The sequence below is a fragment of the Ranitomeya variabilis genome, chromosome 1, assembly GCF_051348905.1.
Source record: "Ranitomeya variabilis isolate aRanVar5 chromosome 1, aRanVar5.hap1, whole genome shotgun sequence".
In the NCBI taxonomy this organism is placed as follows: Eukaryota; Metazoa; Chordata; class Amphibia; order Anura; family Dendrobatidae; genus Ranitomeya; species Ranitomeya variabilis.
Genome location: NC_135232.1, coordinates 1,157,676,514 through 1,157,703,540, shown reverse-complemented (window position 1 = coordinate 1,157,703,540; position 27,027 = coordinate 1,157,676,514). Strand labels below are relative to the sequence as shown.

At 48.0% G+C, this 27,027-nt stretch overlaps 1 protein-coding gene across 2 annotated transcripts in view; it reads left to right on the top strand.

Moving 5' to 3' along the window:
* Positions 1–27,027, top strand: part of LOC143793419 (uncharacterized) — an 88,918-nt gene that overhangs the window by 51,025 nt on the left and 10,866 nt on the right. For both annotated transcript variants that reach the window (XM_077280368.1, XM_077280369.1), the window contains exons 7-8: positions 26,015–26,086; positions 26,420–26,527. In XM_077280368.1, coding sequence (XP_077136483.1) covers positions 26,015–26,086; positions 26,420–26,527 — 180 coding nt within the window. The remainder of the gene's footprint in view (positions 1–26,014; positions 26,087–26,419; positions 26,528–27,027) is intronic.

Sequence of the window (27,027 nt, the reverse complement as noted above, 5' to 3'; positions counted from 1 at the left end):
GCCATTATACCCAGGAGATCTGTACTTAGTATGCAGTGTCTGTGTACAGGTAATACAGGGATCACCAGTGACATTATACACACGAGAATTGTATATATTGTACAGGTTATACTGTGATCAGTGACATTATACACAGGAGCTCTGTATATAGTGTCAGTATAAAGGTAATACAGTGATCACTGGTGACATTATACACAAGACCACTGTATATAGTATACAGTGTATAGTGTCAGTGTACAGGTAACACACTGACTCACCAGTGACGTCTCTACGTGAAGTCCTTCATCTTTGCTTTTCATCTTCATCCAGCACAGACCACCATCACTTGCAGCCAAGGCTCATCTCTGCAGGACATAACACAGTTAGCTAGAGCACCGTTTGCAGAACACATTATGTAATTTTTTTCCAACTTCTAACCTACACTAGATGAAGAAAGTAAGGCGATATAGTGTCGTTCTGCACAGTAACAGGACCGCTTCTGGCATTCAAAACAGTAACAGTAAAATAAATACATCACTGCAGTAATAATATACCTTAATTAGCCCTTATGGTAATAATATCCCCTATCCTGGCCCCCGTGTGTCTCATTCCTGGCTCCAGCCATATGTTCTCCCATCCTGTCCCCATATGTTCTCCCATCCTGCCCTCATTGGTATCCATTCTACCCCATGTGATGTCCGATCCTGGCCCATCTGCCCCGTGATCCTGCCCCATCTGTCTCCATTGTATCCATCCTGCCCATGATCCTGCACCATGTGTCTCCATCCTGCCCCATGTCTCCATCCTGACCCATTATCCTGCCCCATCTGTCTCCATCCTGCCCCATGATCCTGCCCCATCTGTCTCCATCCTGCCCCATGATCCTGCCCCATCTGTCTCCATCCTGCCCCATGATCCTGCCCCATCTGTCTCCATCCTGCCCCATGATCCTGTCCCCTAGAATTTGAAAGAGAAAGGTACATGCAAATAAAGGTTGGAACACCACAAAAATTTAAGCAAAAAATACAAAAGTTTATTTCCACACAAAAATATCACACACAGTTAAAAACATCTAAAAACCATTCCACAAAGTGGAGTGCATATTAACTCCAATGTATCATAATATAGTGTTCATTCAAAATATGGATATACATATATGATGCCTGGCTCAAAACATATTTGCACCAAAACCGATTAAATAGTAACACAGTTGCTGCATATATCATTCACTATACAAAAATAAAAATAGATTCCATTAGGTGGGACCCATAAGGTGGCGATATTGTGGCTAATATGGATAATATGTAATATGTAAAGAACACCCATAGATAGAGAAATATAAACAGTATGCAAAACTCAAAAAGATGGCAGCAGTACCAGCAAAATATACAATAAGTGTGCACACAGCGTGTAAATAATGGACATCCTAAGCTTGGTCTACAAAGATGCCCATGCCAAGGTAAGTGGCATTTTATATCACAAATACATGTGATTGAGCAAAATTTGCAAAATCAAAAGCAAATGCAGAAAGGTGCTGAATACTTCACCCTATCCAGTCCACTAAAGTCGCCCCCTGGTCCCATAAGACTTATGGGACCAGGGGGCGACTTTAGTGATGTCCATTATTTACACGCTGTGTGCACTCTTATTGCATATTTTGTATTTTTTGCTTAAATTTTTGTGGTGTTCCAACCTTTATTTGCATGTACCTTTCTCTTTCAAACTCTAAGTATATGATTTACATGCTTGGCAGTGAACCCATGGAATTTGTTAGATATCATATGATGGTGCCCCCTTAAAAAATCTTTATTCATGATCCTGCCCCCTGTGTCTCCATCCTGCCCCCTGTCTCAGTTTTGCCTTAGAAACATATTGCAGCTTGCCGCTTTCAATAAAAATAAAAAAACCTTTTCCTTACCTAACCACATGATCTGTCTCCATCCTGTCCCACGTCTTCCATCCTGTCCCCCGTGTTTTCCATCCTGCCCCCTATATCTCCCATCCTGCCCGCATTGGCTCCCATCCTGCCCCCTGTGTTTCCCATCCTGCCCTGTGTCTCCATACTTTCACCCGTGTCTCCATACATGCCTCGTGTCTCCATTCTTCCCCCTGTGTCTCCCATCCTGCTCCCGTGTCTCCCATCCTGTCCCCAGTGTTTTCCATCCTGCCCCCTATGTCTCCCATCCTGCCCGTCTTGGCTCCCATCCTACCCCCTGTGTTTCCCAACCTGCCCCCTGTGTCTCCATTCTTCCCCCTGTGTCTCCCATCCTGCCCTCGTGTCTCCCATCCTGCTTCCGTGCCGCTTTTAATAAAAATAAAAAAAACTTTCTTACCTGGCTGCGCTCCTGCGGCAATACTCCCTCAACACAGTCCAGGTGCGCACTCGCCGGCGAATGACAATGATGTCATACATCGGTGACGTGCTCGCTGATGTCAGCTGCCAGCCTTTGATTGTCTGGCAGCTTTTAAGTATTGCGTGCAGGATCGCACGGCAATAGAGTTTAACTGAACCTGCATCTCGGACACAGGTTCAGTTACTGCACCGGCAGATGCCTGCCGCGGTCCTGTAAGAGACCACTGATCTAGTAGCCCACTGGCCACAAGTGTTACAGATGCAGTCACCATCTCAAGGAAAATTTACAAAAACCGAAGCAAAGGAAAAACAGCACAACTATGACTGGCAGTGTTTGGGACAAGGGACTTGACTGGCAGTGTTAGGAAGAAGTGACTAGGCTGGCAGTGTTAGGAAGGAGGGACTTGGCTGTAAATGTTAGGAAGAAGTGACTAGGCTGGCAGTGTTAGGGAGAAACGACTAGGCTGACAGGGTTAGGGAGGAGTGACTAGACTGGCAGTGTTGGGGAGAAGTGACTAGACTGGCAGTGTTGGGAGAAGGGACTAGGCTGGCAGTGTTGGGAGAAGGGACTAGGCTGGCAGTGTTAGGGAGGAGTGACAAGGATGGCAATGTTAGGGAGAAGCGACTAGGCTGGCAGTGTTAGGGAGAAGCGACTAGGCTGACAGTGTTAGGGAGGAGTGACTAGACTGGCAGTGTTAGGGAGGAAAGACTAGGCTGGCAGTGTTAAGGAGAAGCGACTAGGCTGGCAGTGTTAGGGAGAAGCGACTAGGCTGGCAGTGTTAGGGAGAAGCAACTTGGCTGGCAGTGTTAGGGAGGAGTGACTAGTCTGGCAGTGTTAGGGAGAAGTGACTAGGCTGGCAGTGTTAGGGAGGAGCAACTTGGCTGGCAGTGTTAGGGAGGAGTGACTAGTCTGGCAGTGTTAGGGAGAAGTGACTAGGCTGGCAATGTTAGGGAGAAATGACTAGGCTGGCATTGTTAGGGAGAAGCAACTAGGCTGACAGGGTTAGGGAGGAGTGAGTAGACTGGCAGTGTTAGGGAGGAGTGACTAGGCTGGTAGTGTTAGGGAGAAACGACTAGACTGACAGTGTTAGGGAGGAGTGACTAGACTGGCAGTGTTAGGGAGAAGCGATTAGGCTGGCATTGTCAGGGAGAAGCGACTAGACTGGCAGTGTTAGGGAGGAGGGACTAGGCTGACAGTGTTAGGGAGAAGTGACTAGACTGGCAGTGTTAGGGAGGAGCGACTTGGCTGGCAGTGTTAGGGAGGAGCGACTAGACTGGCAGTGTTAGGGAGGAGCAACTTGGTGGCTGAAAGTGTTAGGGAGGAGGAACTAGGCTGGCAGTGTTAGGGAGAAGCGACTAGACTGGCAGTGTTAGGGAGGAGCAACTTGGTGGCTGAAAGTGTTAGGGAGGAGGAACTAGGCTGGCAGTGTTAGGGAGGAGTGACTTGGCTGGCAAAGTTAGGGAAGAGTGACTAGGCTGGCAGTGTTAGGGAGAAGCGACTAGACTTGCAGTGTTAGGGAGGAGCGACTTGGCTGGCAGTGTTAAGAAGGAGAGACTAGGCTGGCAGTGTTAGGGAGAAGCGACTAGGCTGGCAGTGTTAGGGAGAAGTGACTAGACTGGCAGTGTTAGGGAGGAGCAACTTGGCTGGCAGTGTTAGGGAGGAGTGACTAGTCTGGCAGTGTTAGGGAGAAGTGACTAGGCTGGCAATGTTAGGGAGAAATGACTAGGCTGGCATTGTTAGGGAGAAGCAACTAGGCTGACAGGGTTAGGGAGGAGTGACTAGTCTGGCAGTGTTAGGGAGAAGTGACTAGGCTGGCATTATTAGGGAGAAGCGACTAGACTGGCAGTGATAGGGAGAAGCGATTAGGCTGGCATTGTCAGGGAGAAGCGACTAGACTGGCAGTGTTAGGGAGGGGCGACTTGGCTGGCAGTGATAGGGAGGAGGGACTAGGCTGGCAGTGTTAGGGAGGAGGGACTAGGCTGACAGTGTTAGGGAGAAGTGACTAGACTGGCAGTGTTAGGGAGGAGCGACTTGGCTGGCAGTGTTAGGGAGGAGCGACTAGACTGGCAGTGTTAGGGAGGAGCGACTAGGATGACAGTGTTAGGGAAGAGGGACTAGGCTGGCAGTGTTAGGGAGAAGCGACTAGACTGGCAGTGTTAGGGAGGAGCAACTTGGTGGCTGAAAGTGTTAGGGAGGAGGAACTAGGCTGGCAGTGTTAGGGAGGAGTGACTTGGCTGGCAAAGTTAGGGAGGAGTGACTAGGCTGGCAGTGTTAGGGAGAAGCGACTAGACTTGCAGTGTTAGGGAGGAGCGACTTGGCTGGCAGTGTTAAGAAGGAGAGACTAGGCTGGCAGTGTTAGGGAGGAGCGACTTGGCTGGCAGTGTTAGAGAGAAGCTATTAGACTGGCAGTGATAGGGAGGAGCGACCTCGCTGGCAGTGTTAAGGAGGAGGGACTAGGCTGGCAGTGTTAGGGAGAAGCTACTAGACTGGCAGTGTTAGGGAGGAGCGACTTCGCTGGCAGTGTTAAAGAGCAGGGACTAGGCTGGCAGTGTTAGGGAGAAGCGACTAGGCTGGCAGTGTTAGGGAGAAGCGACTAGGTTGGCAGTGTTAGGGAGAAGCGACTAGGCTGGCAGTATTAGGAAGAAGCTACTAGACTGGCAGTGTTAGGGAGGAGGGACTAGACTGGCTGTGTTAGGGAGGAGGGACTAGACTGGCATTGTTAGGGATAAGCGACTAGGCTGGCAGTGTTAGGGAGAAGCGACTAGGCTGGCATTGTTAGGGATAAGCGACTAGGCTGGCAGTGTTAGGGAGAAGGGACTAGGCTGGCAGTGTTAGGGAGAAGCGACTAGGCTGGCAGTGTTAGGGAGAAGCGACTAGGCTGGCAGTGTTAGGGAGAAGCTACTAGACTGGCAGTGTTAGGGAGGAGGGACTAGACTGGCTGTGTTAGGGAGGAGGGACTAGACTGGCTGTGTTAGGGAGGAGTGACTTGGCTGGCAGTGTTAGTGAGAAGCGACTAGACTGGCAGTGTTAGGGAAGAGCGACTTGGCTGGCAGTGTTAGTGAGAAGCGACTAGACTGGCAGTGTTAGGGAGGAGTGACTTGGCTGGCAGTGTTAAGGAGGAAGGACTAAGCTGGCAGTGTTAGGAAGGAGCAACTAGACTGGCAGTGTTAGGGAAGAGCGACTTGGCTGGCAGTGTTAGTGAGAAGCGACTAGACTGGCAGTGTTAGGGAAGAGCGACTTGGCTGGCAGTGTTAGTGAGAAGCGACTAGACTGGCAGTGTTAGGGAGGAGTGACTTGGCTGGCAGTGTTAAGGAGGAAGGACTAAGCTGGCAGTGTTAGGGAGAAGCGACTAGACTGGTAGTATTAGGGAGGAGCAACTTGGCTGACAGTGTTAGGGAGGAGGAACTAGGCTGGCAGTGTTAGAGAGGAGTGATTTGGCTGGCAAAGTTAGGGTAGAGTGACTAAGCTGGCAGTGTTAGGGAGAATCGACTAGACTTGCAGTGTTAGGGAGAAGCGACTAGGCTGGCAGTGTTAGGGAGAAGCGACTTGGCTGGAAGTGTTAGGGAGAAGCGATTAGACTGGCAGTGTTAGGGAGGAGCAACTTGGCTGGCAGTGATAAGGAGGAGGGACTAGGCTGGCAGTGTTAGGGAGAATCAGCTAGGCTGGCAGTGTTAGGGATAAGCAACTAGACTGGCAGTGTTAGGGAGGAGCAACTTGGCTGACAGTGATAGGGAGGAGGAACTTGGCTGGCAGTGATAAGGAGGAGTGACTTGGCTGGCAGTGTTTGGGAGAAGCGACTTGGCTGGCAGTGTTAGGGAGAAGCTACTAGACTGCCAGTGTTAGGGAGAAGTGACTTGGCTGGCAGTGTTAGGAAGGAGCGATTTGGCTGACAGTGTTAGGGAGGAGTGTTGTGAATTTGCTTTTTGCTCCCTCTAGTGGTTACTAGTTTTTTGACTCTGGTTTTTCTGTCATTCCTTTTATCCGCACCTGGGTCGTTAGTTAGGGGTGTTGCTATATTAGCTCCCTGGACCTTCAGTTCAATGCCTGGCAACGTAGTTATCAGAGCTAGTCTGCTGTGCTCTTCTCTACTGATCCTGGTTCCAGTTATATCAGCTAAGTCTGCCTTTTGCTTTTTGCTATTTGTTTTGGTTTTGTATTTTTGTCCAGCTTGTTCCAAATCTATATCCTGACCTTTGCTGGAAGCTCTAGGGGGCTCGTGTTCTCCCCCTGGACCGTTAGACGGTTCGGGGGTTCTTGAATTTCCAGTGTGGATTTTGATAGGGTTTTTGTTGACCATATAAGTTACCTTTCTTTATTCTGCTATCAGTAAGCGGGCCTCTCTGTGCTAAACCTGATTCATTTCTGTGTTTGTCATTTCCTCTTACCTCACCGTCATTATTTGTGGGGGGCTTCTATCCAGCTTTGGGGTCCCCTTCTCTAGAGGCAAGAAAGGTCTTTGTTTTCCTCTACTAGGGGTAGCTAGATTCTCCGGCTGGCGCGTGTCATCTAGAATCAACGTAGGAATGATCCCCGGCTACTTCTAGTGTTGGCGTTAGGAGTAGATATATGGTCAACCCAGTTACCACTGCCCTATGAGCTGGATTTTTGTATTCTGCAGACTTCCACATTCCTCTGAGACCCTCGCCATTGGGGTCATAACAGTTTGCCAGGCCAGTATTAAATGTTTAATGCATTGCAGAAGAGGGATTATAAGAAAGAAGATTCTGAGTTTTTTTTTTTTTTTTCTTCTTCCCCTTTACCTCAGAGTGGCTATGCTTGCTGCAGACATGAATGTCCAGACCTTGATTACAAGTGTGGACCAGCTGGCTACTCGTGTGCAGGGCATACAAGACTATGTTATCAGAAATCCTAGGTCAGAACCTAAAATACCGATTCCTGAACTGTTTTCCGGAGACAGGTTTAAGTTTAGGAATTTCGTGAATAATTGTAAATTGTTTTTGTCCCTGAGACCCTGTTCATCTGGAGATTCTGCTCAGCAAGTAAAAATTGTTATTTCGTTCTTACGGGGCGACCCTCAGGATTGGGCTTTTTCGCTGGCGCCAGGAGATCCGGCATTGGCTGATCTTGGCGCTCGGTTTACTTTATGAGGAACCCAATCTTGAGATTCAGGCAGAAAAGGCCTTGCTGGCTATGTCTCAGGGGCAGGACGAGGCTGAAGTGTATTGCCAAAAATTTCGGAAATGGTCCGTGCTGACACATTGGAACGAGTGTGCACTGGCCGCTAATTTTAGAAATGGCCTTTCTGAAGCCATTAAGAATGTTATGGTGGGTTTTCCCATTCCCACAGGTCTGAATGATACTATGGCACTGGCTATTCAAATTGACCGGCGGTTGCGGGAGCGCAAAACCGCAAAATCCCTCATGGTGTTGTCTGAACAGACACCTAATTCGGTGCAATGTGATAAAAAACCGCAAATTCCCTCATGGTGTTGTCTGAACAGACACCTGATTTAATGCAATGTGATAGAATCCTGACTAGAAATGAGCGGAAAATTCATAGACACCGGAATGGCTTGTGCTACTACTGTGGTGATTCTACACATGTTATCTCAGCATGCTCTAAACGTATAGCTAAGGTTGTTAGTCCTGTCACCGTTGGTAATTTGCATCCTAAGTTTATTCTGTCTGTAACTTTGATTTGCTCACTGTCATCTTATCCTGTCATGGCGTTTGTAGATTCAGGTGCTGCCCTGAGTCTCATGGATCTCTCATTTGCTAAGCGCTGTGGTTTTACTCTTGAACCATTAGAAAATCCTATTCCTCTTAGGGGTATTGATGCTACACCATTGGCAGCAAATAAACCGCAGTATTGGACACAGGTTACCATGTGCATGACTCCTGAACACCGCGAGGTGATACGTTTCCTGGTTTTACATAAAATGCATGATTTGGTTGTTTTAGGGCTGCCATGGTTACAGACCCATAATCCAGTCCTGGACTGGAAGGCTATGTCAGTCTCAAGTTGGGGCTGTCGTGGTATTCATGGGGATTCCCTGCCTGTGTCTATTGCTTCTTCTACGCCTTCGGAAGTTCCGGAGTATTTGTCTGATTATCAGGATGTCTTCAGTGAGTCTGAGTCCAGTGCATTGCCTCCTCATAGGGAATGTGACTGTGCAATAGATTTGATCCCAGGCAGTAAGTTTCCTAAGGGAAGACTGTTTAATCTGTCGGTACCTGAACATACCGCTATGCGTTCATATATCAAGGAGTCTCTGGAGAAAGGACATATTCGTCCGTCTTCTTCCCCTCTTGGTGCGGGATTCTTTTTTGTGGCAAAAAAGGACGGATCTTTGAGACCTTGTATTGATTATCGGCTTTTAAATAAGATCACTGTCAAATTTCAGTATCCTTTACCGCTGTTGTCTGACTTGTTTGCCCGGATTAAGGGTGCCAAGTGGTTCACCAAGATAGACCTTCGTGGTGCGTACAACCTTGTGCGCATTAAGCAAGGTGATGAATGGAAAACCGCATTCAATACGCCCGAGGGTCATTTTGAGTACTTGGTGATGCCTTTTGGGCTCTCCAATGCGCCTTCAGTTTTTCAGTCCTTTATGCATGACATTTTCCGGAAGTATCTGGATTTATTTTTGATTGTTTATCTGGATGATATTTTGGTTTTTTCTGATAATTGGGATTCGCATGTGGAGCAGGTCAGGTTGGTCTTTAAAATTTTGCGTGAAAATTCTTTGTTTGTCAAGGGCTCAAAGTGTCTCTTTGGTGTACAGAAGGTTCCCTTTTTGGGGTTCATTTTTTCCCCTTCTGCTGTGGAGATGGACCCAGTCAAGGTCCGAGCTATTCTTGATTGGACTCAGCCCTCGTCAGTTAAGAGTCTTCAGAAGTTCTTGGGCTTCGCTAACTTCTACCGTCGTTTTATTGCTAATTTTTCTAGCATTGTGAAACCTTTGACGGATATGACCAAGAAGGGCTCCGATGTAGCTAACTGGGCTCCTGCTGCCGTGGAGGCTTTCCAGGAGTTGAAACGCCGGTTTACTTCGGCGCCTGTTTTGTGCCAGCCTGACGTCTCACTTCCCTTTCAGGTTGAGGTGGATGCTTCGGAGATTGGGGCAGGGGCCGTTTTGTCGCAGAGAGGCCCTGGTTGCTCTGTTATGAAACCTTGTGCCTTTTTCTCTAGGAAGTTTTCGCCTGCCGAGCGTAATTATGATGTGGGCAATCGGGAGTTGTTGGCCATGAAATGGGCATTTGAGGAGTGGCGTCATTGGCTCGAGGGTGCTAAGCATCGTGTGGTGGTCTTGACTGATCACAAAAATCTGATGTATCTCGAGTCTGCTAAACGCCTTAATCCGAGACAGGCCCGCTGGTCATTGTTTTTCTCCCGCTTTGATTTTGTTGTCTCGTATTTACCAGGTTCAAAGAATGTGAAGGCCGATGCTCTTTCTAGGAGCTTTGTGCCTGATGCTCCTGGAGTCGCTGATCCTGTTGGTATTCTTAAGGATGGAGTTATCTTGTCAGCTATTTCTCCGGATCTGCGACGTGTGTTGCAGAGATTTCAGGCTGATAGGCCTGAGTCTTGTCCACCTGACAGACTGTTTGTCCCGGATAAGTGGACCAGCAGAGTCATTTCCGAGGTTCATTCCTCGGTGTTGTCAGGTCACCCGGGAATTTTTGGCACCAGAGATCTGGTGGCCAGGTCCTTTTGGTGGCCTTCCTTGTCAAGGGATGTGCGGTCATTTGTGCAGTCCTGTGGGACTTGTGCTCGAGCTAAGCCTTGCTGTTCTCGTGCCAGCGGTTTGCTCTTGCCCTTGCCTGTCCCGAAGAGACCTTGGACACACATCTCCATGGATTTCATTTCTGATCTTCCGCTATCTCAGGGCATGTCCGTTATCTGGGTGATATGTGATCGCTTCTCCAAGATGGTCCATTTGGTTCCTTTGCCTAAGCTGCCTTCTTCTTCCGATCTGGTTCCTGTGTTTTTCCAGAACGTGGTTCGTTTGCACGGCATCCCTGAGAATATTGTGTCAGACAGAGGATCCCAGTTCGTTTCCAGGTTCTGGCGATCCTTTTGTAGTAGGATGGGCATTGATTTGTCGTTTTCGTCTGCTTTCCATCCTCAGACTAATGGACAGACGGAGCGAACCAATCAGACTTTGGAGGCTTATTTGAGGTGTTTTGTCTCTGCTGATCAGGACGATTGGGTGACATTCTTGCCGTTGGCTGAGTTTGCCCTTAATAATCGGGCTAGTTCCGCCACCTTGGTTTCGCCTTTTTTCTGCAACTCTGGTTTCCATCCTCGCTTTTCTTCGGGTCATGTGGAGCCTTCTGACTGTCCTGGGGTGGATTCTGTGGTGGATAGGTTGCAGCAGATCTGGAATCATGTGGTGGACAACTTGAAGTTGTCACAGGAGAAGGCTCAGCGCTTTGCCAACCGCTGCCGCGGTGTGGGTCCCCGACTACGCGTTGGGGATTTGGTATGGCTTTCTTCCCGCTTTGTTCCTATGAAGGTTTCCTCTCCCAAATTTAAACCTCGTTTTATTGGGCCTTACAAGATATTGGAAATCCTTAATCCTGTATCTTTTCGTCTGGATCTTCCTGTGTCGTTTGCTATTCACAATGTATTTCATAGGTCCTTGTTGCGGCGGTACATTGTGCCTGTAGTTCCTTCTGCTGAGCCTCCTGCTCCGGTGTTGGTTGAGGGCGAGTTGGAGTACGTGGTGGAGAAGATCTTGGATTCTCGCCTCTCCAGGCGGAGGCTTCAGTACCTGGTCAAGTGGAAGGGCTATGGTCAGGAGGATAATTCCTGGGTGGTCGCCTCTGATGTTCATGCGGCCGATTTAGTTCGTGCCTTTCATGCCGCTCATCCTGATCGCCCTCGTGGTCGTGGTGAGGGTTCGGTGACCCCTCACTAAGGGGGGGGTACTGTTGTGAATTTGCTTTTTGCTCCCTCTAGTGGTTACTAGTTTTTTGACTCTGGTTTTTCTGTCATTCCTTTTATCCGCACCTGGGTCGTTAGTTAGGGGTGTTGCTATATAAGCTCCCTGGACCTTCAGTTCAATGCCTGGCTACGTAGTTATCAGAGCTAGTCTGCTGTGCTCTTGTCTACTGATCCTGGTTCCAGTTATATCAGCTAAGTCTGCCTTTTGCTTTTTGCTATTTGTTTTGGTTTTGTATTTTTGTCCAGCTTGTTCCAAATCTATATCCTGACCTTTGCTGGAAGCTCTAGGGGGCTGGTGTTCTCCCCCTGGACCGTTAGACGGTTCGGGGGTTCTTGAATTTCCAGTGTGGATTTTGATAGGGTTTTTGTTGACCATATAAGTTACCTTTCTTTATTCTGCTATCAGTAAGCGGGCCTCTCTGTGCTAAACCTGATTCATTTCTGTGTTTGTCATTTCCTCTTACCTCACCGTCATTATTTGTGGGGGGCTTCTATCCAGCTTTGGGGTCCCCTTCTCTAGAGGCAAGAAAGGTCTTTGTTTTCCTCTACTAGGGGTAGCTAGATTCTCCGGCTGGCGCGTGTCATCTAGAATCAACGTAGGAATGATCCCCGGCTACTTCTAGTGTTGGCGTTAGGAGTAGATATATGGTCAACCCAGTTACCACTGCCCTATGAGCTGGATTTTTGTATTCTGCAGACTTCCACGTTCCTCTGAGACCCTCGCCATTGGGGTCATAACAGAGGAGGGACTAGACTGGCAGTGTTAGGGAGAAGCGAGTAGACTGGCAGTGTTAGGGAGGAGCGACTAGACTGGCAGTGTTAGGGAGGAGGGATGTTGTGAATTTGCGTTTTGCTCCCTCTAGTGGTCATTAGTGATTTGACACTGGAGCTTCTGTCTTCTCCTATATGCTCACCTGGGCCGTTAGTTCAGGGGCGTTGCTATATAAGCTCTCTGGACCTTCAGTTCTATGCCTGGCATCGTTGAATTCAGAGCTAACCTGTTGTGCTCTTGTCCTTTGATCCTGGTTCCTGTATTTCAAGCTAAGTCTGCTTCCTTGCTTTTTGCTTTGGTTTTGTTTTGTATTTTTGTCCAGCTTGTTCCAATCTGTATCCTGACCTTTGCTGGAAGCTCTGGGGGGCTGGTGTTCTCCCCCCGGACCGTTAGACGGTTCGGGGGTTCTTGAATCTCCAGCGTGGATTTTTATAGGGTTTTTGTTGACCAGATAAGTTATCTTGCTTTATTCTGCTATTAGTAAGCTGGCCTCTCTTTGCTGAACCTGGTTCATTTCTGTGTTTGTCATTTCCTCTTACCTCACCGTTATTATTTGTGGGGGGCTTGTATCTTGCTTTGGGGTCCCTTTCTCTGGAGGCAAGAGAGGTCTTTGTTTTCTTCTCCTAGGGGTAGTTAGATTCTCCGGCTGGCGCGAGTCATCTAGCGATCACCGTAGGCATGATCCCCGGCTACTTCTAGTGTTGGCGTTAGGAGTAGCTATTTGGTCAACCCAGTTACCACAGCCCTATGAGCTGGATTTTTGTATCTCGCAGACTTACACGTTCCTCTGAGACCCTGTCCACTGGGGTCATAACAGTATGCCAGGCCAGTATTGAATGTTTGATGCATTGCAGAAGTGGGATTATAAGAAAGAAAATTTTGAGTTTTTTTTTTTCCTCTCTCATTTTTTTTTTTTCTTTTTTTTTCTTTTCCCCTTTACCTCAGAGTGGCTTAAGCTTGCTGCAGACATGAATGTCCAGACCTTGATTACAAGTGTGGACCAGCTTGCTGCTCGTGTGCAGGGTATACAAGATTATGTTATCAGAAATCCTAGGTCTGAACCCAAGATACCGATTCCTGAACCGTTTTCAGGAGACCGATTTAAGTTTAGGAATTTCAGGGATAATTGTAAATTGTTTTTGTCCCTGAGACCCTGTTCGTCTGGAGACTCTGCTCAACAAGTAAAAATTGTTATTTCATTCTTACGGGGTGACCCTCAAGATTGGGCTTTTTCGTTGGCGCCAGGAGATCCGGCATTGGCTGATATTGATGCGTTTTTTCTGGCGCTCGGTTTACTTTATGAGGAACCCAATCTTGAGATTCAGGCTGAAAAAGCCTTGCTGGCTATGTCTCAGGGCCAGGACGAGGCTGAAGTGTATTGCCAAAAATTTCGGAAATGGTCCGTGCTGACACATTGGAACGAGTGTGCACTGGCTGCTAATTTTAGAAATGGCCTTTCTGAAGCCATTAAGAATGTTATGGTGGGTTTTCCTATTCCCACAGGTCTGAATGATACCATGGCCCTGGCTATTCAAATTGACCGGCGGTTGCGGGAGCGCAAAACCGCAAATTCCCTCATGGTGTTGTCTGAACGGACACCTGATTTGATGCAATGTGATAGAAAAACCGCAAATTCCCTCATGGTGTTGTCTGAACGGACACCTGATTTGATGCAATGTGATAGAATCCTGACTAGAAATGAGAGGAAAATTCATAGACGCCGGAATGGCTTGTGCTACTACTGTGGTGATTCTACACATGTTATCTCAGCATGCTCTAAACGTATATCTAAGGTTGTTAGTCCTGTCACCGTTGGTAATTTGCATCCTAAGTTTATTCTGTCTGTAACTTTGATTTGCTCACTGTCATCTTATCCTGTCATGGCGTTTGTAGATTCAGGTGCTGCCCTGAGTCTTATGGATCTCTCATTTGCTAAGCGCTGTGGTTTTATTCTTGAACCATTAGAAAATCCTATCCCTCTTAGGGGTATTGATGCTACACCATTGGCAGCTAATAAACCGCAGTATTGGACACAGGTTACCATGTGCATGACTCCTGAACACCGCGAGGTGATACGTTTTCTCGTTCTACATAAAATGCATGATTTGGTTGTTTTGGGGCTGCCATGGTTACAGACCCATAATCCAGTCCTTGACTGGAAGGCTATGTCAGTGTCAAGTTGGGGCTGTCGTGGTATTCATGAGGATTCCCTGCCTGTGTCTATTGCTTCTTCTACGCCTTCGGAAGTTCCGGAGTATTTGTCTGATTATCAGGATGTCTTTAGCGAGTTCAGGTCCAGTGCATTGCCTCCTCATAGGGAATGTGACTGTGCAATAGATTTGATTCCAGGCAGTAAGTTTCCTAAGGGAAGACTGTTTAATCTGTCGATACCTGAACATACCGCTATGCGTTCATATATCAAGGAGTCTCTGGAGAAAGGACACATCCGTCCGTCTTCTTCCCCTCTTGGTGCGGGATTCTTTTTTGTGGCTAAATAGGACGGATCTTTGAGGCCTTGTATTGACTATCGGCTTTTAAATAAGATCACTGTCAAATTTCAGTATCCTTTGCCGCTGTTGTCTGACTTGTTTGCCCGGATTAAAGGTGCCAAGTGGTTCACCAAGATAGACCTTCGTGGTGCGTACAACCTTGTGCTGTTGTGAATTTGGATTCTGGACTCCCCCGGTGGCTACTGGTGGAATTGAACTGGTGTCTTCATCTTCTCTGTTCACCTGTTCCCATCAAGATGTGGGAGTCGCTATATAACCTTGCTGCTCTGTTAGTTGCTTGCCAGTCAACAATGTTATCAGAAGCCTCTCTGTGCTTGTTCCTGCTCCTAGACAACTACTAGATAAGTTGGACTCTTGTCCATGTTTGTTTTTGCATTTTTGTTCCAGTTCACAGCTGTAGTTTCGTTACTGTGTCTGGAAAGCTCTTGTGAACAGGAATTGCCACTCTGGTGTTATGAGTTAATGCCAGAGTTTTAAAGTAATTTCTGGATGGTGTTTTGATAGGGTTTTCAGCTGACCATGAAAGTGTCCTTTCTGTCTTCTGCTATGTAGTAAGTGGACCTCAAATTTGCTAAACCTATTTTCAGACTACGTTTGTTATTTCTTCTTAACTCACCGCCAATACATGTGGGGGGCCTCTGTCTCCTTTCGGGGTATTTCTCTAGAGGTGAGCTAGGACTAATATTTTCCTCTGCTAGCTTTATTTAGTCCTCCGGCTGGTGCTGGGCATCTAGAATCAACGTAGGCATGCTACCCGGCCACTGCTAGTTGTGCGTTAGGTTTAGTTCATGGTCAGCTCAGTTCCCATCTTCCAAGAGCTAGTTCCAATATATGCTGATGCTATGTTCTCTTGCCATTGAGATCATGACAGTTTGACCGGCCCACTAAAGGGTTAAAATCCTTGGCTGAGAAAGGAGAGAAATAAGTAGTCTGCTGAAATTTTTTTTTTTTTTCTCTCCTTCTAATCTTTGAATGGCTCTGTGTCCACCTGTTTGTAATGGATCTTCAGAGTGTAACTGCAGGTTTGAATAATCTCGCCACGAAGGTACAAAAATTGCAAGATTTTGTTTGTCATGCACCTGTATCTGAGCCGAGAATTCCTTTGCCGGAATTTTTCTCGGGGAATAGATCTGGGTTTCAGAATTTTCGAAATAATTGCAAATTATTTTTGTCCCTGAAATCTCGCTCTGCCGGAGACCCTGCACAGCAGGTCAGGATTGTGATTTCCTTGCTCCGGGGCGACCCTCAAGACTGGGCTTTTTCATTGACACCAGGGGATCCTGCGTTGCTCAATGTGGATGCGTTTTTTCTGGCCTTGGGGTTGCTTTATGACGAACCTCATTTGGAGCTTCAGGCAGAAAAAACTTTGATGTCCCTATCTCAGGGGCAAGATGAAGCGGAAATTTACTGCCAAAGATTCCGTAAATGGTCTGTGCTTACTCAGTGGAATGAGTGCGCCCTGGCGGCGACTTTCAGAGAGGGTCTCTCTGATGCCATTAAGGATGTTATGGTGGGGTTCCCTGTGCCTGCGGGTCTGAGTGAGTCCATGACAATGGCTATTCAGATCGATAGGCGTTTGCGGGAGCGCAAACCAGTGCACCATCTGGCGGTGTCCACTGAGAAGTCGCCAGAGAGTATGCAGTGTGATAGAATTCTGTCCCGAAGCGAGCGGCAGAATTTTAGACGGAAAAATGGGTTGTGTTTCTATTGTGGTGATTCTACTCATGTTATATCAGCATGCTCTAAGCGCACTAAAAAGCTTGGTAAATCTGTTTCCATTTGCACCTTACCGTCTAAGTTTATTCTATCTGTGACCCTGATTTGCTCTTTGTCATCTATTACCACGGACGCCTATGTCGACTCTGGCGCCGCTTTGAGTCTTATGGATTGGTCCTTTGCCAAACGCTGTGGGTATGATTTGGAGCCATTGGAGGCTCCGATACCTCTGAAAGGGATTGACTCCACCCCATTGGCTAATAATAAACCACAATACTGGACACAAGTAACTATGCGTATTAATCCGGATCACCAGGAGATTATTCGTTTTCTGGTGCTGTATAATCTACATGATGATTTGGTGCTAGGATTGCCTTGGCTGCAATCTCACAACCCAGTCCTCGACTGGAGAGCTATGTCTGTGTTGAGCTGGGGATGTAAGGGGGCTCATGGGGATGTACCTGTGGTTTCCATTTCATCATCTATTCCCTCTGAAATTCCTGAGTTCCTGTCTGACTATCGTGATGTCTTTGAAGAATCCAAGCTTGGTTCGTTACCTCCGCACCGAGAGTGCGATTGTGCCATAGATTTAATCCCGGGTAGTAAATACCCAAAGGGTCGTTTGTTTAATCTGTCTGTGCCTGAACATGCTGCTATGCGAGAATATATAAAGGAGTCCTTGGAAAAGGGACATATTCGTCCATCGTCATCTCCCTTAGGAGCCGGTTTTTTCTTTGTGTCAAAAAAAGACGGCTCTTTGAGACCATGTATTGATTATCGGCTTTTGAATAAAATCACTGTTAAATATCAATACCCATTGCCGTTGCTGACTGATTTGTTTGCTCGCATAAAGGGGGCCAAGTGGTTCTCTAAGATTGACCTTCGTGGGGCGTATAATTTGGTGCGTATCAGGCAGGGGGATGAGTGGAAAACCGCATTTAATACGCCCGAGGGCCACTTTGAGTATTTAGTGATGCCTTTTGGTCTTTCAAATGCTCCGTCAGTTTTCCAGTCCTTTATGCATGATATTTTTCGCGATTATTTGGATAAATTTATGATTGTGTATCTGGATGATATTCTGATTTTTTCGGATGACTGGGACTCTCATGTCCAGCAAGTCAGGAGGGTTTTTCAGGTTTTGCGGTCTAATTCTTTGTGTGTGAAGGGTTCTAAGTGTGTTTTTGGGGTACAGAGGATTTCCTTTTTGGGATATATTTTTTCCTCCTCTTCCATTGAAATGGATCCTGTCAAGGTTCAAGCTATTTGTGATTGGACGCAGCCCTCTTCTCTTAAGAGTCTTCAGAAATTTTTGGGCTTTGCTAACTTTTATCGTCGATTTATTGCTGGTTTTTCGGATATTGCTAAGCCATTGACCGATTTGACTAGGAAGGGTGCTGATGTTGCTGATTGGTCCCCTGATGCTGTGGAGGCCTTTCGGGAGCTTAAGCGCCGTTTTTCCTCTGCCCCTGTGTTGCGTCAGCCTGATGTTGCTCTACCTTTTCAGGTTGAGGTCGACGCTTCTGAGATCGGAGCTGGGGCAGTGTTGTCGCAGAAAAGTTCTGACTGCTCCGTGATGAAACCTTGTGCCTTCTTTTCCCGTAAATTTTCGCCCGCTGAGCGGAATTATGATGTTGGGAATCGGGAGCTTTTGGCCATGAAGTGGGCTTTTGAGGAGTGGCGCCATTGGCTTGAGGGGGCCAGACATCAGGTGGTGGTATTGACTGACCACAAAAATTTGATTTATCTTGAGACCGCCAGGCGCCTGAATCCTAGACAGGCGCGCTGGTCATTATTTTTCTCTCGGTTTAATTTTGTGGTGTCATACCTACCGGGTTCTAAGAATGTTAAGGCGGATGCCCTTTCTAGGAGTTTTGAGCCTGACTCGCCTGGTAACTCTGAGCCCACAGGTATCCTTAAGGATGGAGTGGTATTGTCAGCCGTTTCTCCAGACCTGCGGCGGGCCTTGCAGGAGTTTCAGGCGGATAGACCTGATCGTTGCCCACCTGATAAACTGTTTGTTCCTGATGATTGGACCAGTAGAGTCATCTCTGAGGTTCATTCTTCTGCGTTGGCAGGTCATCCTGGCATTTTTGGTACCAGGGATTTGGTGGCAAGGTCCTTCTGGTGGCCTTCCCTGTCACGAGATGTGCGAGGCTTTGTGCAGTCTTGTGACGTTTGTGCTCGGGCCAAGCCTTGTTGTTCTCGGGCTAGTGGATTATTGTTGCCCTTGCCTATTCCTAAGAGGCCTTGGACGCACATCTCGATGGATTTTATTTCAGATCTGCCTGTCTCTCAGAAGATGTCTGTCATCTGGGTGGTGTGTGACCGTTTCTCTAAGATGGTCCATTTGGTTCCTCTGCCCAAGTTGCCTTCTTCTTCCGAGTTGGTTCCTCTGTTTTTTCAAAATGTTGTTCGTTTGCATGGTATTCCTGAGAATATCGTTTCTGACAGAGGGACCCAATTCGTGTCTAGATTTTGGCGGGCATTCTGTGCTAGGATGGGCATAGATTTATCTTTTTCGTCCGCTTTCCATCCTCAGACGAATGGCCAGACCGAGCGGATTAATCAGACCCTGGAGACATATCTGAGGTGTTTTGTGTCTGCTGACCAGGATGATTGGGTTGCTTTTTTGCCATTGGCGGAGTTCGCTCTCAATAATCGGGCCAGCTCTGCCACTTTGGTGTCCCCGTTTTTCTGTAATTCGGGGTTTCATCCTCGATTTTCCTCTGGTCAGGTGGAATCTTCGGATTGTCCTGGAGTGGATGCTGTGGTGGAGAGATTGCATCAGATCTGGGGGCAGGTGGTGGACAATTTGAGGTTGTCCCAGGAGAAGACTCAGCTTTTTGCCAACCGCCACCGTCGTGTTGGTCCTCGGCTTTGTGTTGGGGATTTGGTGTGGTTGTCTTCTCGTTTTGTCCCTATGAGGGTCTCTTCTCCTAAGTTTAAGCCTCGGTTCATCGGCCCGTATAAGATATTGGAGATTCTTAACCCTGTTTCCTTCCGTTTGGACCTCCCTGCATCCTTTTCTATTCATAACGTTTTTCATCGGTCATTATTGCGCAGGTATGAGGTACCGGTTGTGCCTTCCGTTGAGCCTCCTGCTCCGGTGTTGGTTGAGGGTGAGTTGGAGTACGTTGTGGAGAAAATCTTAGACTCTCGTGTTTCCAGACGGAGACTCCAGTATCTGGTCAAGTGGAAGGGATACGGCCAGGAGGATAATTCTTGGGTGAATGCATCTGATGTTCATGCCTCTGATCTGGTTCGTGCCTTTCATAGGGCCCATCCTGATCGCCCTGGTGGTTCTGGTGAGGGTTCGGTGCCCCCTCCTTGAGGGGGGGGGTACTGTTGTGAATTTGGATTCTGGACTCCCCCGGTGGCTACTGGTGGAATTGAACTGGTGTCTTCATCTTCTCTGTTCACCTGTTCCCATCAAGATGTGGGAGTCGCTATATAACCTTGCTGCTCTGTTAGTTGCTTGCCGGTCAACAATGTTATCAGAAGCCTCTCTGTGCTTGTTCCTGCTCCTAGACAACTACTAGATAAGTTGGACTCTTGTCCATGTTTGTTTTTGCATTTTTGTTCCAGTTCACAGCTGTAGTTTCGTTACTGTGTCTGGAAAGCTCTTGTGAACAGGAATTGCCACTCTGGTGTTATGAGTTAATGCCAGAGTTTTAAAGTAATTTCTGGATGGTGTTTTGATAGGGTTTTCAGCTGACCATGAAAGTGTCCTTTCTGTCTTCTGCTATGTAGTAAGTGGACCTCAAATTTGCTAAACCTATTTTCAGACTACGTTTGTTATTTCTTCTTAACTCACCGCCAATACATGTGGGGGGCCTCTGTCTCCTTTCGGGGTATTTCTCTAGAGGTGAGCTAGGACTAATATTTTCCTCTGCTAGCTTTATTTAGTCCTCCGGCTGGTGCTGGGCATCTAGAATCAACGTAGGCATGCTACCCGGCCACTGCTAGTTGTGCGTTAGGTTTAGTTCATGGTCAGCTCAGTTCCCATCTTCCAAGAGCTAGTTCCAATATATGCTGATGCTATGTTCTCTTGCCATTGAGATCATGACATTGTGCGCATTAAGCAAGGTGATGAATGGAAAACCGCATTCAATACGCCCGAAGGTCATTTTGAGTACTTGGTGATGCCTTTTGGGCTCTCTAATGCCCCTTCAGTTTTTCAGTCCTTTATGCATGACATTTTTCGGAACTATCTGGATAAATTTTTGATCATTTATCTGGATGATATTCTGGTTTTTTCTGATAATTGGGACTCGCATGTGGAGCAGGTCAGGATGGTCTTTAAAATTTTGCGTGAAAATTCTTTGTTTGTCAAGGGCTCAAAGTGTCTTTTTGGTGTACAGAAGGTTCCCTTTTTGGGGTTCATTTTTTCCCCTTCTGCTGTGGAGATGGACCCAGTCAAGGTCCGAGCTATTCTTGATTGGACTCAGCCCTCGTCAGTTAAGAGTCTTCAGAAGTTCTTAGGTTTCGCTAACTTCTACCGTCGTTTTATCGCTAATTTTTCTAGCATTGTGAAACCTTTGACGGATATGACCAAGAAGGGCTCCGATGTGGGTAATTGGGCTCCTGCTGCCGTGGAGGCTTTCCAGGAGTTGAAACGTCGGTTTACTTCAGCGCCTGTTTTGTGCCAGCCTGATATCTCGCTTCCCTTTCAGGTTGAGGTGGATGCTTCAGAGATTGGAGCAGGGGCCGTTTTGTCGCAGAGAGGACCTGGTTGCTCTGTTATGAGACCTTGCGCCTTTTTCTCTAGGAAGTTTTCGCCTGCGGAGCGAAATTATGATGTGGGCAATCGGGAGTTGTTGGCCATGAAATGGGCATTTGAGGAGTGGCGTCATTGGCTCGAGGGTGCTAAGCATCGTGTGGTGGTCTTGACTGATCACAAAAATCTGATGTATCTCGAGTCTGCTAAACGCCTGAATCCTAGACAGGCCCGCTGGTCATTGTTTTTCTCCCGTTTTGACTTCGTTGTCTCGTATTTACCAGGTTCAAAGAATGTGAAGGCCGATGCTCTTTCCAGGAGCTTTGTGCCTGATGCTCCTGGAGTCGCTGAACCTGTTGGTATTCTTAAGGATGGAGTTATCTTGTCAGCTATTTCTCCAGATCTGCGACGTGTGTTGCAGAGATTTCAGGCTGATAGGCCTGATTCTTGTCCACCTGACTGACTGTTTGTGCCTGATAAGTGGACCAGCAGAGTCATTTCCGAGGTTCATTCCTCGGTGTTGGCAGGTCACCCAGGAATTTTTGGCACCAGAGATCTGGTGGCCAGATCCTTTTGGTGGCCTTCCTTGTCAAGGGATGTGCGGTCATTTGTACAGTCCTGTGGGACTTGTGCTCGAGCTAAGCCTTGCTGTTCTCGTGCCAGCGGGTTGCTCTTGCCCTTGCCTGTCCCTAAGAGACCTTGGACACATATCTCCATGGATTTCATTTCTGATCTTCCGGTGTCTCAAGGCATGTCTGTTATCTGGGTGATATGTGATCGCTTCTCCAAGATGGTCCATTTGGTTCCTTTGCCTAAGCTGCCTTCCTCTTCCGATCTGGTTCCTGTGTTTTTCCAGAACGTGGTTCGTTTGCACGGCATCCCTGAGAATATTGTGTCAGACAGAGGATCCCAGTTCGTTTCCAGATTCTGGTGATCCTTTTGTAGTAGGATGGGCATTGATTTGTCGTTTTCGTCTGCTTTCCATCCTCAGACTAATGGACAGACGGAGCGAACTAATCAGACTTTGGAGGCTTATTTGAGGTGTTTTGTCTCTGCTGATCAGGACGATTGGGTGACCTTCTTGCCGTTGGCTGAGTTTGCCCTTAATAATCGGGCTAGTTCCGCCACTTTGGTTTCGCCGTTTTTCTGCAACTCTGGTTTCCACCCTCGTTTTTCTTCGGGTCATGTGGAACCTTCTGACTGTCCTGGGGTGGATTTTGTGGTGGATAGGTTGCAGCGGATCTGGAATCTTGTGGTGGACAACTTGAAGTTGTCACAGGAGAGGGCTCAGCGCTTTGCCAACCGCCGCCGCGGTGTGGGTCCCCGACTACGTGTTGGGGATTTGGTGTGGCTTTCTTCCCGCTTTGTTCCTATGAAGGTTTCCTCTCCCAAATTTAAACCTCGTTTTATTGGTCCTTACAAGATATTGGAAATCCTTAATCCTGTATCCTTTCGTCTGGATCTTCCTGTGTCGTTTGCTATCCACAACGTGTTTCATAGGTCCTTGTTGCGGCGGTACGTTGTGCCTGTAGTTCCTTCTGCTGAGCCTCCTGCTCCGGTGTTGGTTGAGGGCGAGTTGGAGTACGTGGTGGAGAAGATCTTGGATTCTCGTCTCTCCAGGCGGAGGCTTCAGTACCTGGTCAAGTGGAAGGGCTATGGTCAGGAAGATAATTCCTGGGTGGTCGCCTCTGATGTTCATGCGGCCGATTTAGTTCGTGCCTTTCACGCCGCTCATCCTGATCGCCCTGGTGGTCGTGGTGAGGGTTCGGTGACCCCTCACTAAGGGGGGGGTACTGTTGTGAATTTGCGTTTTGCTCCCTCTAGTGGTCATTAGTGATTTGACACTGGAGCTTCTGTCTTCTCCTATATGCTCACCTGGGCCGTTAGTTCAGGGGCGTTGCTATATAAGCTCTCTGGACCTTCAGTTCTATGCCTGGCATCGTTGAATTCAGAGCTAACCTGTTGTGCTCTTGTCCTTTGATCCTGGTTCCTGTATTTCAAGCTAAGTCTGCTTCCTTGCTTTTTGCTTTGGTTTTGTTTTGTATTTTTGTCCAGCTTGTTCCAATCTGTATCCTGACCTTTGCTGGAAGCTCTGGGGGGCTGGTGTTCTCCCCCCGGACCGTTAGACGGTTCGGGGGTTCTTGAATCTCCAGCGTGGATTTTTATAGGGTTTTTGTTGACCAGATAAGTTATCTTGCTTAATTCTGCTATTAGTAAGCTGGCCTCTCTTTGCTGAACCTGGTTCATTTCTGTGTTTGTCATTTCCTCTTACCTCACCGTTATTATTTGTGGGGGGCTTGTATCTTGCTTTGGGGTCCCTTTCTCTGGAGGCAAGAGAGGTCTTTGTTTTCTTCTCCTAGGGGTAGTTAGATTCTCCGGCTGGCGCGAGTCATCTAGCGATCACCGTAGGCATGATCCCCGGCTACTTCTAGTGTTGGCGTTAGGAGTAGCTATTTGGTCAACCCAGTTACCACAGCCCTATGAGCTGGATTTTTGTATCTCGCAGACTTACACGTTCCTCTGAGACCCTGTCCACTGGGGTCATAACAGAGGGACTAGACTGGCAGTATTAGGGCAAAGCGACTAGATTGGCAGTGTTAGGGAGAAGCGACTTGGCTGGCAGTGTTAGGGAGAAGTGACTAGACTGGCAGTGTTAGGGAGAAGTGACTAGACTGGCAGTGTTAGGAAGGAGCAACTAGACTGGCAGTGTTAGGGAGGAGCGACTTGGCTGGCAGTGTTAGGGAGAAGCGACTAGACTGGCAGTGTTAGGGAGGAGTAATTTGGCTGGCAAAGTTAGGGAGGAGTGACTAGGCTGGCAGTGTTAGGGAGAAGCGACTAGACTGGCAGTGTTAGGGAAGAGCGACTTGGCTGGCAGTGTTAGGGAGGAGGGACTAGGCTGGCAGTGTTAGGGAGAAGATACTAGACTGGCAGTGTTAGGGAGGAGCGACTTGGCTGGCAATGTTAAGGTGGAGGGACTAGGCTGGCAGTGTTAGGGAGAAGCGACTAGGCTGGCAGTGTTAGGGAGGAGGGACTAGGCTGGCAGTGTTAGGGCAAAGTGACTAGACTGGCAGTGTTAGGGAGAAGCGACTTGGCTGGCAATGTTAGGGAGAAGCGACTAGACTGGCAGTGTTAGGGAGAAGTGACTAGATTGGCAGTGTTAGGAAGGAGCAACTAGACTGGCAGTGTTAGGGAGGAGCGACTTGGCTGGCAGTGTTAGGGAGAAGCGACTAGACTGGCAGTGTTAGGGAGGAGTAATTTGGCTGGCAAAGTTAGGGAGGAGTGACTAGGCTGGCAGTGTTAGGGAGAAGCGACTAGACTGGCAGTGTTAGGGAAGAGCGACTTGGCTGGCAGTGTTAAGGAGGAGGGACTAGACTTGCAGTGTTAGGGAGGAGCGACTTGGCTGGCAGTGTTAGGGAGGAGGGACTAGGCTGGCAGTGTTAGGGAGAAGTTACTAGACTGGCAGTGTTAGGGAGGAGCGACTTGGCTGGCAATGTTAAGGTGGAGGGACTAGGCTGGCAGTGTTAGGGAGAAGCGACTAGACTGGCAGTGTTAGGGAGAAGTGACTAGACTGGCAGTATTAGAGAGGAGAAACTTGGCTGACAGTGTTAGGGAGGAGGAACTAGGCTGGCAGTGTTAGGGAGGAGTGATTTGGCTGGCAAAGTTAGGGTGGAGTGACTAGGCTGGCAGTGTTAGGGAGAATCGACTAGACTGGCAGTGTTAGGGAGAAGTCACTTGGCTGGCAGTGTTAGGGAGAAGCGACTAGACTGGCAGTGTTAGGGAGAAGTCACTTGGCTGGCAGTGTTAGGGAGAAGTGACTAGACTGGCAGTGTTAGGGAGAAGTGACTAGACTGGCAGTGTTAGGAAGGAGCAATTTGGCTGGCAGTTTTAGGGAGGAGGGGTTAGACTGGCAGTGTTAGGGAGGAGCGACTAGACTGGCAGTGTTAGGGCAAAGTGACTAGGCTGGCAGTGTTAGGGAGAAGCGACTTGGCTGGCAGTGTTAGGGAGGAGCGACTAGACTGGCAGTGTTAGGGCAAAGTGACTAGGCTGGCAGTGTTAGGGAGAAGCTACTAGACTGGCAGTGTTAGGGAGGAGCGACTTGGCTGGCAGTGTTAGGGAAAAGCGACTAGACTGGCAGTGTTAGGGAGAAGTGACTAGACTGGCAGTGTTAGGGAGAAGCGACTTGGCTGGCAATGTTAGGGAGAAGCAACTAGACTGGCAGTGTTAGGGAAAAGTGACTAGACTGGCAGTGTTAGGGAGAAGCGACTTGGCTGGCAATGTTAGGGAGAAGCAACTAGACTGGCAGTGTTAGGGAGAAGTGACTAGACTGGCAGTGTTAGGGAGGAGGGACTAGACTGGCAGTGTTAGGGAGAAGCAACTAGACTGGCAGTGTTAGGGAGAAGTGACTAGACTGGCAGTGTTAGGGAGAAGTGACTAGACTGGCAGTGTTAGGGAGGAGGGACTAGACTGGCAGTGTTAGGGAGAAGTGACTAGACTGGCAGTGTTAGGGAGGAGGGACTAGACTGGCAGTGTTAGGGAGGAGTGACTAGACTGGCAGTGTTAGGGAGAAGGGACTAGGCTGGCAGTGTTAGGGAGAAGCTACTAGACTGGCAGTGTTAGGGAGGAGCGACTTGGCTGGCAGTGTTAGGGAGAAGTGACTAGACTGGCAGTGTTAGGGAGGAGGGACTAGACTGGCAGTGTTAGGGAGAAGCGACTAGACTGGCAGTGTTAGGGAGGAGGGACTAGACTGGCAGTGTTAGGGAGGAGGGACTAGACTGGCAGTGTTAGGGAGAAGCGACTAGACTGGCAGTGTTAGGGAGAAGCGACTAGACTGGCAGTGTTAGGGAGAAGCGACTAGACTGGCTACCTGAATACCGTATTCCTTGTAGAGAATAACTCTGAGCAGTTGGTGGTTTGTTACAGTGTATCAGTGTGGGTGACGGCAATCTAGATCCTGGTCTTGGATAATACATCACATTTTTTCAGGTTGTTACTTTAATGTTGGGAAAATAAAAAAAGGAATCGTGGGCTGAGCTTTTTCCTTTCCGCATTTTGCAGTATGCCTGGATTATTTTCTGAGACATTCTCTAATCTGCTTCAGGAAGATTTTCTTCTGCTGCTCGAGTTGCGGTAAGTTTTAGGTTTAAGATTCAGGGCTCGATTCATGAAGGTGATTTCACCAGAATTCTGGTTTTTATGTCAACCCTATTTAATGTCACCAAAACGGGCAGAGTTGGGGTGGGAAAGGATGTGGTGAAGGCCGCTCGGCAAAGTCTTCAAAACTTATGCCAGAAAAGTACTCCACTCCCTGACTAGAGTAACTTTTCCACAGAGGCGGATGCAAGCTGATTCCAGCTCTGCCATCAATAGGAGTGTGGTGCAATACGCCAGCCTTAATGAATCGGGCTCTTAGGAATATGTTATAAAGAAAATGTCTGACCTTGTATTTTTCCTCCTGTTTAGGTGACGACTTTTGTTCCAGATGTAAGCGGATCGCTTGGTATCTGTGGAACGCCTTCATCCTGCTGATTCAGGTCCTGTTTGCTGTCTTCGTTTGGCTTTTATCCTTTGGTGAGTGTCCACTGACAACCTTAATGCACTGGAGATGTCAGATGAGCGGTTGTCAGATCTGTTACCAACCAGGGTGGAGTTATAGTAAAACCAATGAAATGAGCTGGAGCAGAAGTCGGGATACATGCAATAGGAGTATGTTCACATGTGTCCTTCTGTAAGTAAGAAAATAGTAGTAGTACATGGAAATAACCAGGGGACCTGGCAAACGCTTGGTAAAAGCCACCCCACCGCAACAAGGTGAATCCATCTGGATGCTCCTATCTAGTATTAAAACCTCACCTTGTATCAAAGGGGTAGAGCAGGCCCGAAGCCCGATGACTCAGGCACCCCGCCATGATGAAATGCCCAGGTCAGAAAAGGGGCCCACTTTGCTTTGGTTTTGCTTTATTTTCTTGTACAAACAGGGGCTTTTCCCCTTTTTGAGCTAAGTATTAGATCTACGCAGCTTCCCATGGCTGGGTGCCTGAATAGTCGGGCCACGGTCGTCCCCATCTACA